This window comes from Stegodyphus dumicola, chromosome 8 (assembly GCF_044657685.1).
Source record: "Stegodyphus dumicola isolate Sdum_Otavi_A_Nest chromosome 8, ASM4465768v1".
Lineage (NCBI taxonomy): Eukaryota > Metazoa > Arthropoda > Arachnida > Araneae > Eresidae > Stegodyphus > Stegodyphus dumicola.
Genome location: NC_140775.1, coordinates 86,821,170 through 86,836,015, shown reverse-complemented (window position 1 = coordinate 86,836,015; position 14,846 = coordinate 86,821,170). Strand labels below are relative to the sequence as shown.

Sequence of the window (14,846 nt, the reverse complement as noted above, 5' to 3'; positions counted from 1 at the left end):
TTTTAACAGTTTACTCTTTGCCTCTGAGAACATAAAAGTAACTAATATTTGAGTCTTTACTATTTACTTGATCTGCCATAATAAGCTGTTTCTCCCTTTTTTGGTGTCGTAGTTTACTAATTTACTCTTTGTTGTTTGACTCCTCATTTGATGGCCTCTTAGATGAAAGTAACTTACATTGATTTGAAAAATCTGGCATCACTATCACCAACAATGAGGAAAAGGGGGGGGGGGCAGAGGTTAGCGTGAGAATATGATAAGTTAAAATTTTTTTCACGGAGTTGTTGATCTGTGAATCGCCATTAGTGTTCTTTGGCGCATGCGTATGGTAGATATTATATGTGAAATGAGAATTTACGCAATTGTTTGCTGAGACTATCTACGTTTTTTTCTTTTTTTCGTTCGTCAGTTACTATTATAAAAGTTTTCAGTTGGAGGTTTAATAATTTCCTGTTAGCCTAGAGGAATGTCATCTGGTAGAACATCTGGTGCAAATACTACTCCGCTAGGACGCCCGAATCCAGCAATGCTTGGATCGAAATCTACAAGTATGTTAAAACCCAGTTATATGTCGCCTTCCGGCGGGAAAAGAGATCGTGAAGATGATTATGATTACCGTAAGTAAATTTGTATATTGTCTTATTAATCGTAAATGTGTGAGTTTCTTACAATGTTTCCTTTTATGTGGAAGTTGAACCCCTATCTAATTGTCCAAAAACCGCATTATATTTATCCGAGTTTCTATCACAGTACTACTACTTATCTAAGTAACCTGCACTTTGTCAGAGAAATGTAGATGTTCAAACAACTGAGACTGAATAGTTTATAAGTGAATAATTAGCAAATAATGGTAAGCAAAATTGACATGTTCAGAACGTTCGTAAAGCAGTGACAAAATGAAATCATCCAGGTGAAAATGAATATAATGAGTTTATATGTTCGATGAAATACACTAAGTTGTTAATGCATTTATTTTTTTAAAAATCTTTTGACAAGAGCTTTAAAGTACGATTATGGGGTATTTACTTCTTTCATTTGGGACATTTATTTATGAACGTTATTTTCGTATACTTGGGACTTCAGAAGCTTTAGCATTTCATGTAGATGATATTACTTGTGTGGTTAATGGAGATTTTTTTTTAATATTTTAGAGTATGCAGTTTTTACATATTTTAAATGTCTTTGCAGTTGTATTAGTAAAAAAAGGGAAATATTTTTTTAATCTCATAATTATTTAACTTCCAGTGTAAGAACGTTATGTTTGTTAAAAAGACATAAAATGGGAAGTATTAGGTGTTCTGTATGTTTGCCAAATCAGTCTTTTGTAATGTGATATTACAGTAAATTTGTGATTATATTACTATCAATTTGTTAGTTATATATTTTGTGGTGAGTTATTTAAATTTTAACAAGTCATGAACTTTATCTTTTAAAAGGCAAATATAATATCAAATCCTAATTAAATGTTTTACTTTTTATAAGCGTAGAAAATATTAGTAATTGCGCATAAACAACAAAACTTTGTAAAATTTGGAAAAATAGTTAAAATTGAATGTATATCACCTAAATTACTTTAAATAATAAATTTAATTATGGTGCACATTTTATGCCTAAAATCCTAAAGCTACTCTATGGGTTATTTTCTTCTTTCCTGTTAGTTGACCTTCTTGGTAAATTCTGGGGCCAAGCAATGGTTTTTCTAAAAATGAAAGTTTTATTTGCGATTAAATTGTCTGAAGGATTTCCATTTAAGGAAATTGTTATTAAACTTTAAGTATGCTGTTCCATTAAAGAATACTGGATATTATATCAGTGGTTGAGTGGTTAAGACAGATGAATACTGGTATTTCAGCCTAGTTTCGGTTCAGACTGAGGCAAAAAACTAGCTTCGTAATTCTCAATGTTTTCCTGATATGTAATTTGAATACAAACAGTATTTCCTGAGGAAGTCATATCCCCTTCATGGCTTCACCATATTCAAATAACCTAATCTCAATTAAAGAAAAATTTGTTATGGATGGATAAATTTTTCAAACTCCTTTAGTTTCAGCACAATTGATAATTATAGTTTTCATAATGACTTTAGCTTTTTTTAAACTGTTTGTAATTTTGTTATGCAATTGTGATTATAGCAAAGCCTTGAGAGCTATCTGCCAAAGGGGAAGAATGTCTTCGTGGAGGACTTTCTAAACAAATTGACTCGTATACACATTGCACATGGGGCCCACCAGCGGCCGAGCAGTAAAGTTGCTGAACACTGGTAGTTCGGTCCGAGGTTCGAATCCCACGAACGGGCTGGCTGCATGGGCGTTTTCGTGGTTTTCTCCATGTGTAATGTGTATACGAGCCAGTTTCCCTTAGAAAGTTCTCCACGAAAGGCATTCCTTCCGTTAGGCAGATAGCCATCGAGGCTTTGCCATAATCACATACTAACACATTGCACATGGGGAAAACCACAAAAACGTCCATGCAACCAGCCCATTCGAAGGATTTAAGCCTTGGAACTAAATTGTCAGTGCTCAGCAACTTTGTCACCAGGTGCTAGTGGGGAGAGCTGGCACCAGGCCTTTTGTTTCACATTCAGTGTCAAAAGTTTATTCGAATTAAATATTTCCTCTTGTTTATTAAAATGAATGGTAAAATTTTGATTAGGTGTCTCTCCCTCTTCATGTTTTGTAAAAATTTTGATGCATTTAAGTTCTGCGCTTGAATGTAGAATTGGGTGCTCCTTCGATTAGTGACAATTTAAAAAAAAATTTGGCGATAAAATCTCTCTTCTGGTTACCATGATAGTTTTAACTTTGTTTTAGCTTTCTGATTTTATTTAAATGAAAATAGATTGATATATACATGGACAATTTTAAGGCAGTGTGCAATGCCTAGTTTGTGCAATTCTAGGAGGTTTTTTAGGTAAAAACAGATCGGTGTGTACATGGACACAGAGTTTGTGCAATTCTTTGACTTCTTATTTTGGTTTTGTGTAGTGGCCATCTTGAAATTGTGCCTTCCTGACCCCGATCTTTGCATCAAAAAAGACTCGCCAAAAAACAAGGGGCACCCAATTGTAAACTTTTACCAAGTTCTGCTTCTCAGTACATCCCTTAAATTTTGCTGCTTGGTACTTCTTAAAATTTGAAAAAAATTGTAACCCAGTGTAGCCACATTGGCTCTAGCACCAGCCCTACATTTGACTAAACCTTAAAAAAAAAAAAAAAAAAAAAAAAAAAAACTAGACGTAACTTTGATTGGGTAGAGTAGACTTTAAGGTACCCCTTGTATTATGGCAAAGTTGTTGTTTGATTTATCGCGAAGTTGTTGCTTCATTTATGGTAGCCTGAGTAGTTGAATAGTATGGAAACCCTATTGTGACGTAATCGGGTGCATGATTCTGGGAAATTTTGAATCGTGGGATGTTTTGTAAGCGTTTATGTGGTGTGTGTTGGTTTGATTCTTTAGACGGTAGAATGGCCGAATGTAGTAAGATTAATTTGAAGTTTCTGTACGATTTGGAGCGAAAGAGGAAAAGAGCTTTGATTGGTGTGTAAATGAAGGTTTACTTAGTAGCCATTATAAGTGTTCTGTATGTAGGAAGGATATGCGTCTAGTCGAACATAAAAACCGTTTAGATGGATTTTAATGGGTTTGTAGAAAAAAAGGTTCAGATAGTCACTATGTGAAGCGTTTGATCAGAAAGAGTACCTGGTTTGAAAAAAGTCATTTGAGTATGATTGATATTTTGATTTTTACGTGGCTCTGGGTGTACAAAGCGAACTCGAAAATCATTGTAAGTGAATATTTGCTTTTGGTAGTGCTTAAATGTATAACATGTTTTTCCTTTTTTATGTTATTTTATTGTTTGGTTTAAAATGTATTTTATTGAGATTATGTATTTTTTGTTTGCCTAATTGTAAAATTTGGTGCTCCTTTGACTTTTTAAGTGAAAATATATTGATGTATACGTGGACAAAGTAAAGGGAGTGGCGCAATGCAAGTTTGTGCAATTCTGGGAATTTTTTTTAAAGTAAAAATAGGTCGATGTGTACATGGATAAAGTTAAGAGAGCACAATGCCATTTTTGTGCAATTCGGGGATTTTTTTTAAAGTGAAAATAGGTTGACGTGTACATGGATAAAGTCAAAGGAGTGCGCAGTGTCATTTTTGTGCAGTTCGGGGATTTTTTTTTAAGTGAAAATAAGTCGATGTGTACATGGATACCGAGTTTGTACAATTGTTTGTCTTGTTTTTTTGGCGCAAAAATCGCCACTTCGCAAGCCAAAATAACGAGTCAAAGAATTGCACAAAATCGGTATCCATGTACCGCCCGAAATCCCCAAGTTTCACCAAGGGGTACCCTAAACTATACTTTTACTCTTTGATTTTCAAGGAGAGAAAGAATATTGTAAATAAAACTGTTATTATGATACACAAAACTTATTTTTCCTGGAATAAATAAACAAGCAAACAAAGCAGGGGCAGGCAAATTAAAGACAAATTCAAGAAAGTGCTCTTGTAAACCTCCTAAAGCTCACCATTGGTAGTACTTAAATCTGCATATTGTGTCTGTAATAATATCATGTCATTATCTGTTTACAGTGTATAGGTATTGCTTGTCTTCCATAACTTTAGCTGTTAGATTTAGCGTATTGAGATGTCAGTATTTTGTAGATTAAGCAACATTCAATAAGTAACTGATGAGTATTACAACTATTTCAATATATAATAATAGTATTGAAATATCTGGAATAGTAAGTACCTTTCAGCTTAAGGTAAACCATTCAATCTTGGCAAATAATGAAAATTTGAACCATGTGTTTTTTTAGTGTGATAAATTGGTGAACTTATGTGTCTTCACTTTTTCATAGTGTATTGTCCTTCAGAAATTTAATAATTCATTTCTTCTGTCCCAAAAGCCAGTTTATTATAATAATAGTATTGAAATATCTGAAATAGTAAATACCTTTCAGCTTAAGGTAAGCCATTCAATCTTGGCAAATAATGAAAAATTGAACTATGTTGTTTTTTTAGTGTGATAAATTGGTGAACTTATGTGTCTTCAATTTTTCATAGTGTATTACAGTGAAAACTTAAAAAATTAATAGTCCTTCAAAAATTTAGTAATTCATTTCTTCTTTCCCAAAAGCCAGTTTATTATATACAGTACTATTAAAAATTACTTCCATTCAAAGCATAAATGAGTTTAATAAATGGCAATTTATTTACTGCAAATTGCAATAAGTTTTAAACTTCTAAAGTAAAATTATAATTAACAATTAATTTATTAATTAACCCTAAAATAATAATTAAAAATTAATATTAAAATTAAACTATGTACATGATTTTTAAATTCATTTTTTAATTTTTTATAAAAAAATAATTTTATAATAACATTCTTGATGAAATTCAATCTCTTACAACTAACTGTTCTATCGGTTTTTGGTCTCATAATATTCAACGGTACTGTTCTGTTATCAGGACTGAATTGTATGTATGGATGCATGTGTGCATGTATGTATTTGTACATACATGTATCCATGTATACACACTATCCATATCCATGTATACACCATTTGTATACATACACTTTTAAATCTGGTCTTGATAACAGAGAGTACCTATTCAATAATAGTTTTTCAAATGTATTTTCAATTTTGTAAAACTGTTGATAGCTTAATTTTTTATCACCACCTTCGAGTTCAAAAATATTTCTTATATTGTCTTGGGAAAATGCTTTTCAATTGATGATTGCGCGTCGCGGCGGGCGCGCAATGAACTGGAAGTTGATCTGTCAGCATTATCGTTATCTTCAGGGCAGATGTTTTTATTTTATTCGGCTTATAATTCCGTACCAAATGTAGTATTTCATCTTGACGTACTCCGTCTTTGATATGATTTAAATCAAATTCCTCGTCATTTTAAATATCACGAATACAAATCAAAAAGTTTTCTGGTTGCAATTTTCTAATTTCGCCTATGCATAATGTACACATGCGCGCGTTGAAAGAAATGTTTAATAAAGTAAACAAATAAATATTAAGCTTTTGTTTTTTGGTAAATTTTGATACCCTTTATATCATAATTGCTCATTATTTTATAAATTACGGTTTCATATTTTTAATTTTATAATTTCTGCATGCCATCTTACCAGATTTAAACTGATGATCTATAATCCGGAAAAATTGATAATCCGGAATCGCCGAAGTCCCGACGAGTCCGGATTAAAGACTTGACTGTATAAGCAGCTTGACCAAAAAAAACATTGGCTAATAACAGACTCTGTAAGAATAAAATACCAAGAGAGGCTGTTAATTATGAACAAAGTTCTTCATTTGAATCAAACCTGATAGTTGGGCTAGACATATCTGCTGATGATAGCATTTTTGATCTGGTTCGTATTAAACATGCACTCTTGTATCAAGTAATGCTGTGAACATATTCCCAAATTTACTATATGTCGTGTGTATTTTTTTTACACTATATTTTTTGCCCAGTTTCCCAAGAAATGTATCTATCGTGTAGAAAAAGAGTGTATTTCTTGTGTATCAAAATTTTAGTTTAATTTTTCTTTTCTTCTTTGTTATTAAGTTTGTCAAAATCCTGTTTAAAAACTGAATTGAAAAGCAATTATTTGACTGCAGTAAATTGGAACTGTGCTTATAAACCTAGTACCGTGTAGCGTAGTATTATCTCGTGACAAATTTTTTGTGTGACAAGCTAAAATTATGAAGACAAGCGATACCTTTTGCAATTATTACCAATAATTGCATCTTCATGAATAATTATCTAATCAGAATCTTCAAAATGGCCACCAGAAGAATCTTGGTCCTCAGAGCAGGCAGAAAAGGAGAGGGAGCGGAAAAGGAAAAGGAGATCTCGTTGGGGTGGAGATGAGAAAGAAAAGGTGTTCATTCCTGGTTTGCCGACAGTATTACCAAACAACCTGAATCCCCAACAAGAGAGAGCATATTTATGTAAGTTTCCAAATTTAACAGTTTTTAATGCTTTTGTAAGAATTAATCTTTGTGTAATGGCAGGAGTGTATGGAAATATTAAATTGCAACTCAGTAAAAGCAGGAAGTAATATAACCAACGTATGTTTTTATTTATACATTCGCATTTTATTTTTTTTAAATTGTGAATGAGCCATTTTGTAATAAATAATTAGATGCATCTTACTGTTAGTATATAACTTTTTATTTAGTGATTTCAAATTAAAATTTTCTGGTTAACTGAGTGTCTAAATTATAAACAAAACTCACATAAATTTTATAGAAAAATAATAGTTTTTCTGCTTTACTTTTGATTTTGTTCTTTAGTATAATTACATTATAATTCTAAAGTTTCTTTTGTATTAAATTTTTATTTATAGGTATTTTGTGTAATTATATATTTGTATGTGATTATTTAATTTTTTTTCATTAATCTGCCTTGTGTTTTGTATTTTTGCACAGAAATATGACTTAATTTAATCTTATTTATTATTTTTCTTCCATAATTTGACAGTTGTGACACTTATTTCACATTTTCATGCATAAAATGTCAAAATTCGTTCCAAAATTTCTGTAGAAGAAAACTTGTTTCAAGATTTTTCTTCATCAGTGTCAGAATTGTCTGAATACTGTTTGGCTGTGTTTTTGAATTGTAATTATTAGACAATAAATCATAAACAGCTATGCAGATATGATCAATATTATGTAAGTAAAACTTTTAGGGCTTCATAGTTATTCATAGTAGCAAATAATTTTTGTTACTATCACATTTGAATTCTTTTCAGCCAACAGCTTTTTTTTTTTCTTTTCATATATAAGCATAGCACTACCAAAAATACTGTTTTCATATGAAATTTACATTATTGTTTCAGGTATTTATTTTTTACATATAATTTTTTAAGTAATATTGGATTCAGCAAATCATAATTCAGATGCATTGAGGATATCTGATATTTTTCTTTTCTGAAAGCATTATGTATTTTTACATGTAATGTATCAACAAGACATGAATACTTATTTGTTGTGAATTATGTGTTATCTTTGTCAAGAAATTAATTCTAAAATTTTTCTTTGTTGGTAATTGGTATTTGCTGTCTCAAATATAGAACTTTAATGATTGTTACTGTATTTTTCTTTAAATATGTTATGTTTAGTTTGATTTTAAAATATTTATTTTTCATCTTGGATCTTTAAATGTATTTGTAGTTATGATTGTTTATTTTGTATATGTTGGGATCCTTTTCACAGGTGAGGATAAACAGATTTCTGTAGTGAAAATTTGCGTCATGTTTTAACTACATTTGTGTTAATTAGGGGCTATTGCCCCATTTTCTAACCCCCTCTCTTACAGTGCAACTGCAGATTGAGGAAATAAGTAGACGTCTTCGTACCGGTGATCTTGGCATCCCTCCTAATCCTGAAGAAAGGTTTGGCTGCTAATAACAGTAAACTTTCAAACTAATTCTATAGGATTTTCCTGTTATTATTTAATGCTACTATTATTATTATTATAATTACCATTATTATTACTGTATCTAACATGTAATTACATTTAATCATCCAATATTGAAATATTTCTCCTTGCTAGATTTTATTTGCACATATAGGATAATAACAAGCATCATTATAAAATATATATTTTCTGCTGTAATAGAAAATAATTTTGAAATATTTGATTCTCTTTAATTTTTTAAAGTGATTTGGTAGTATAATATAATAAATATTTTATTTAGCATTCCATGTTTTTGTCTGCTTAGCAGGTAATTAATTTTGAATAGCAACTGTTTTTCTTGTAGATTGTAAAGGGGTAAAACTAGTTTGCAAAATTTTGAAAGGAAGGGAAATGGTCTTTTAGTAAAAAAAGGCATAACTTTGCAGCTTTAGAACTGTTGAGCATATGAAACAGCTAATATAATTTAAATTTATGAATGGTTTTTTGTAGAAAATACGTGACACCTATAAAAGCATACCATTTACATAAAGGTAAGATTTTAACTTGAAAACTTGATGAAATAATTTGTTTCAACTATGTCAATATTAACTTATTTTCATTTTATGTTTTCATTTGCCTCCCCCCCCCGCCATTTTTACATATAACTGTTTTATTTATCACTGTTTGGTTCTCTGTATGTGTAGATTATTGGGTTAATTAATGATTATAAGAAAATCAAATGAAAGCCTGTCTGTTTCGGGAGGGATGCCTTTGATGAAGTACTTATTAAAACTAGTCTAACATATGCCACATAAGTGGAGAAAATGTAGTAAATCTTTAATGTTAACTTGGTGTATCTTTTAAGTTAAACTACCAGGTTTTTTAAAAATGCTTTTACAAATCTTCATTTTTATTTGATTGGAAAATGTAATGCTAAATTCTAAGCAAGAAAATGTGAATATAACATAATCAAATTACACTAGTAATCTGCCCTTTAAAGTTCCTGAGTATGGTGTGCTTATTTTGTCAACTAGAGCTTATGAGTAAGCCTATTTTGTCAACTAGAGTTTATGAGTAAACTTCTAAGCATATACAGTTCACCGTTGTTTTAAGACTAATTATATTGTATCATAGTATGGATGCAGGAGGTCTCCACCTAATAAGAATGTATTAAGTTCTTTATAATTACCACTCATTAGTTTTTTTTTTTTTTTTTTTGTGATGAACATTAGTAAGATACTTAAGAAATGCCTAATATTTATTGTAAAATTATTATAAGAGTATAAAAACAGATATTTATTGAACAGCTAGCTTATTTTAAATTTTTCATTCATTCATTTCATACAGTTGAATAAAGTGCTTTCTTAAAAAAAAAAAAAAAAAAAAAAAATTAGTTGAAAGAAAAGTTATATGGTACCTCTCTGAGTTAATAGCACATTAAAATGTAATTTTGAATACATTCAGAAAATTATAAAGTTTACTTTTAGCAAATTATATTAAAAGGGAATTTATTAATTTTTCTTTTTTTCTTTATGAATATTGTATTAAACATGTATTTATATATCTATTACTTTAATAGCTTTAATATTATGCACATATTTGAAAACATTTTCTGTTGTGAAAGTAAATATTTATATTGTTAACCCAGCTAATTGTTTTCATTTTCTTAATGTCTTAGAGAAAATTCAGAATTCCCCCCTAAGTTAGGTTTTTATCTTTATCCATTGATTTTCAGGAACTGCATATTGAACATTTTGTAGAAAATTTGTCAAGTCTAATGTCACATGCATGACTTTATATTTCATCTCATGAGCATACATCTTTTTAAGAAGAGGAAAATTTAACTATATATCCATATGGTTTTTGACAACATGCATGAAAAATATATTGATCTGATATTTGTAAAATGCTTTCAAATTAGATTTCTAATCATTCTTTTTTTTTTTTTTTTTTTTTTGGTTAGTCTTTAATATAGGTTTTAAATGTTGGTGAAAATTCTAATCATGTATGCAGCTGTTTTGTAAATAAAAAGTATATAATTCCCAAAAATAATAAGCATATGCGGCAACAAATAATGGTGTGAAAATCAGTTTTATATTTATAATCAGTTTTTTTATTTATTTTCATGGATTTCTTTTTGAAACAGTTTCCACATTGGCCTTCTCTAGGATTTCTGCAAGAAACCATACCTGTGTCTTCTCAAACATTGAAGAGGCAACTTCCTTGAAAAAAGCAGTTGTTCTACTGAGGTTGCTTTTGGCTTACCCAAAGGAAACTTCTTGATTTAGTCATTAAAAATATTCTTTTGCAGCAATAATCTTTTGTATCTTTATGGTTTGCTCATCATCTACATAATTGATCATTGCATCAATTGTTTATTCCTTTTTTTCTCCCTTGATTTAGGTTTTCTTTGAATGGTAATAAAGTTACATGAAACAAATTTCTGTTTTTAGATTGTGAATTAGAATATCTTCTCTGTTTAGGCAATTTAGAAATAACTGTAGTTATATAAGAATTTCAAGTGCTAAATTTAACATCTGGAGACTTTATAGCTTCAGAATTAGTGTCTCCATTTGTGATGGTTTTAGAAAATATATGTTATCCATACAAACTTTAAGTTCATCGTATGTTTTTGTTACAATGGAGATGTTTTTTCAGGTCTCCTTCTCCTGAACCAATATATAACAGTGAAGGAAAGCGTCTGAACACAAGAGAGTATCGTACACGCAAGAAATTGGAAGATGACCGTCACAGTTTAATACAAGAAATGTATAGTTGTAATCCTGAATATAAACCTCCTCCTGATTATAAGTAAGCATATTATTTAGATATTTTGTAGAAACAAGGATTGATGTGGCACTGAATTACATTTTATATTTTAATGAACAAATAACTTAGTGTACTTCTTACTTAAGCTTCCTTCTGATTATAAATAAGTTATTTAGTAGGAATAAAGATTGGTGTGGCACAGAATTATATTTTGTGTTTTAAGGTATAAGAAACTTTTTTATTCTTTAAGTTTCATAGTATACTTTTGTTAGAAAGTAATAAAAGAAGTAATCTCTAGTCATGGTGAAAGTTGAGTTGTAATGTATAAATGGTTATAGAAAGGAAACTGTTATGATCTCAGAGCAGTTAGGCCATTCTGTTTTTATAAAACAGCTTTGATGTAAGAATGTATCATAATATTTTGTACATGTGTTATACATACAAGTAGTTATTCATTATCAAAAAGACAAGCAGCTAAAAAAATATCTTAATATACATTTTTGTCAGCATAGACATTCATTCTTGGATGATATTTGATCAGTGTGGCATTAACCTGACCGATAAAGAGTATTGCTGTTGTGAAAGCAGCCTTGAAATTGTCATGCCATATCTAGTTAGGAATTTTTTGTTTAAAAGTAATGTGGAATGCTGTCGTAAGAATGGTAACACAAGTCGCAGAATGTCGGTATGCTTTGCTACTGTGAAAGCAGTATAGAGCATGCTTGTCCAACCCAAAAGATTTTGTGGGCCACTTTAGAAATGCGTATCATTCTGATGGACTATATTATATGTGTGCAATAAAATGAAAAGGTTGAATTCGTAGATGTTGATCCATACTTTTTTAGATATTCTTGAAGCCAAGTATATGTAATAAGACATAGTCATTTCAAATTTAATTTCATTTTTATCTTAATTTGAAATTTATGGCCACAATTAACTTGGCACACTAATTGTGGCTGTTCCAAAACATTTTCATTTTTTATCACTTTGCCGTAAAAAGAGAGCTGAATGCAGCAGTCTGTCTTAGGCCGAGGAGCAGAAGCGAAGTGTGTTGTGTTCGGGACAAAATCTTAATTCAGAGTGGGTTAGTTTTTATTTTGATCATTAATAAAACTCTAAAAATTATTAATAGCTGTTTTCCGTCTTAGCTCATAAAAGCAATTTACATCACCAGTGTTATGCAAAAGTTATACGATAAGGATTAATCTGGGAATGACGCAGTCCAGAAGCATTTCTTATTAGCAATTACTATTTTTTAATAGAAATTCGAAAACTCTGATTAAAATGAAGGAGTAAGGGGCTATTGCAAATATAAATTAGAATTTTGATTTACATGTGCATGTGCTTGACATTAAACTTTAAAACAGAATACATTATTATGTTTTTTATTATTATTAAAATATTTATTATTAACAGAAAAATGTAAACATTTATGACTATATATTAATCAGCAGTAATAATCAATAAAACAATCAAATAATATTATATTTAGTATAATGAATTCGATATTTTTATCTGTGTTCTTTCACTTAGTTTTTTTCAAGTCGATCTCGATTTTTCCATCGGAATTGATGTTGCAGGTTTTCATTGGGTAAGGACGTATGTGATTTATGTTTTAAATTTCATTTCTGAAAAAGCAAAAAGGATTTACAGATGTAAGTTGATCTCAAAACACAAATTTTTTTGAATTCCTCCATGGGCCACAGAATTTTATAGGGCGGGCTGTGGGTTGGACATCCCTGATATAGAGGACTACCAAAAACATCTGTTCATAGCTTTTCAAGTATATAAATATCTGAAAATGTGATTTTCTGTAGTTCACCTGGATCTCTAGGTATTACATATAATCTGCTTTTATAAAAAAAAGAATGTAAAGGAAGTATGCTGAAGTATTTACACTGTTGAATATTAAAATTACTGTGCCATAAAGGAAAGCATTTAGCAGAATCATGTTTACATTACAAATACATCATAATGAAAGGATGAAGTAATTGGAATTGCGGGTAACTTTAAAGTGCAGAACATGCAGAAATCAGTATCTTGAGTATCAGTCTATGGTAAGTTTTATATGGCTAGAACATAGTATCAGACTGTAGGTAACAGTTACCTGCAAGTGTTGTGCATACTAGCTGCAGATATGCTAATCTTTCTGCAACTGTTTATCAGATGTTTGCAATACGTGGGAGAACTGAAGGAATATACAGCCAAGGCAAGGAGTTGAATACTCAATGTGATGAGGACACGTAGGACATCGTGGGCAACACGCAATCTCGTATCATCATGTTGAAAGATGGTGCAGTGACTGCCCTGAATATGTGGCAACAACTATTAAAACTCGTTAAAGAATTGAGGATTCAATAAGTTTTCATTGTCTTCCAGCAGATGGTATTACGAGAAGTATGTGTATGTAATTTAAGATCCTGATGCATCTGTATGTTGTATAGTATTGCAGCAAGCTTAAATTCAGTGTATATCATTTCATTAAATCATAAACATTTGTTTTTTGTTTTTCACTTTGCTAAACATGGAGATTTTGAGCCAAAAAAAAGTATTTGCACAGAATGCTACTGCATTGCTATATACATAAAGTAATAATAATAAATCTGAAGCTAAAGCAAACAGAATTCTTTAGATGCTTAAAAAATAGTAATTTTGATGTTGCATGTAAAGAACAATCTGAAAAAATCGGATGTATTACTGTATATGCAAAATTGCCAGATGCTAGCAAAATCATCAGGAGTTGATCACGCAACAGTTTCAAAACATTTGAAAGCATTAGGAATTATTCAACAGCGATGTCATTGGGTGGCATCCAGTTCAAGCCAGGAGACATCGAACAGTGCCTTTTCACTTGTGAACAACAGTTGCTTCAACTGGAGAAAGGGCAAGGTTTTTTTTTTTTTTTTTTTTTTTTTTTTTTTTTTTTTTTTTTGTACGGTTTTGTGACTGAAAAATGGATCTACTGTGATAACTCTAAGCATAAAAAGTCGTAGGGTAAACCTGACCATGTATCAGCATCGTCATGAAAACCAAATATCCGTTGTTCCAAATTTTTGCTCTGCATTTGGTGGAATTAGCTGGGCTGGCAACATCTAACAGAGTGTGACTGGCCTTAGCCATTGGTATACATTCTGTTTACCTGTATCACAAAGAGTAGAAGTGAACAGAATGTGTACCAATGGCATCCCATATATCTTCAATCCAAATGTAGAGTTCGTATAACAACAAACACAATAAAATTATACAGAAGAAAGGTTTCATTGAAAGTTATTGTACAAGTCTAGTAATTTCAGGATATTGCACTCTTCACAAAAACATAATTTGTAATGTGAGTAAACAGTTGATGTCAACATACTCATAAATATGTTAAGTTAATGCTTAAGGTACTGTATGTATTTTAGCACATCATAAGCAGGAGACAGCTAAACTCATTTTGAGCATATGGTTAAAGTGTGTGGAAACAACTAAGCGAGTTTTGTGCAAATTGTTATTAACCCCTTCTTTGTCGAATTCCCCCGAATTTTCTGAACCCAAAAAAGCATTTTTTTAATTTCTGAAAGTCAATATATGATCTATCCTAAATTCGAAACTGCAAAATATTTTTAACAGTAAGCAGTTTTTGATGGACCTATGGGTGGTCAAATATGTGATATCCCGTC

General features: G+C 30.6%; 1 protein-coding gene across 4 annotated transcripts in view; it reads left to right on the top strand.

Annotated features, from left to right (window-relative positions):
• The first annotated feature begins 238 nt into the window (after positions 1-238).
• Positions 239-14,846, top strand: part of LOC118199366 (splicing factor 1-like) — an 83,976-nt gene continuing 69,368 nt past the window's right edge. For 2 of the 4 annotated variants that reach the window (XM_035371205.2, XM_035371204.2), the window contains exons 1-4: positions 239-617; positions 6,789-6,968; positions 8,338-8,413; positions 11,077-11,229. In XM_035371205.2, coding sequence (XP_035227096.1) covers positions 467-617; positions 6,789-6,968; positions 8,338-8,413; positions 11,077-11,229 — 560 coding nt within the window. In that variant the 5' untranslated portion in view covers positions 239-466. Of the gene's footprint in view, positions 618-6,788; positions 6,969-8,337; positions 8,414-11,076; positions 11,230-14,846 lie in introns of those variants that run through there. The other 2 variants (XM_035371206.2, XM_035371207.2) reach the window with 2 other exon arrangements.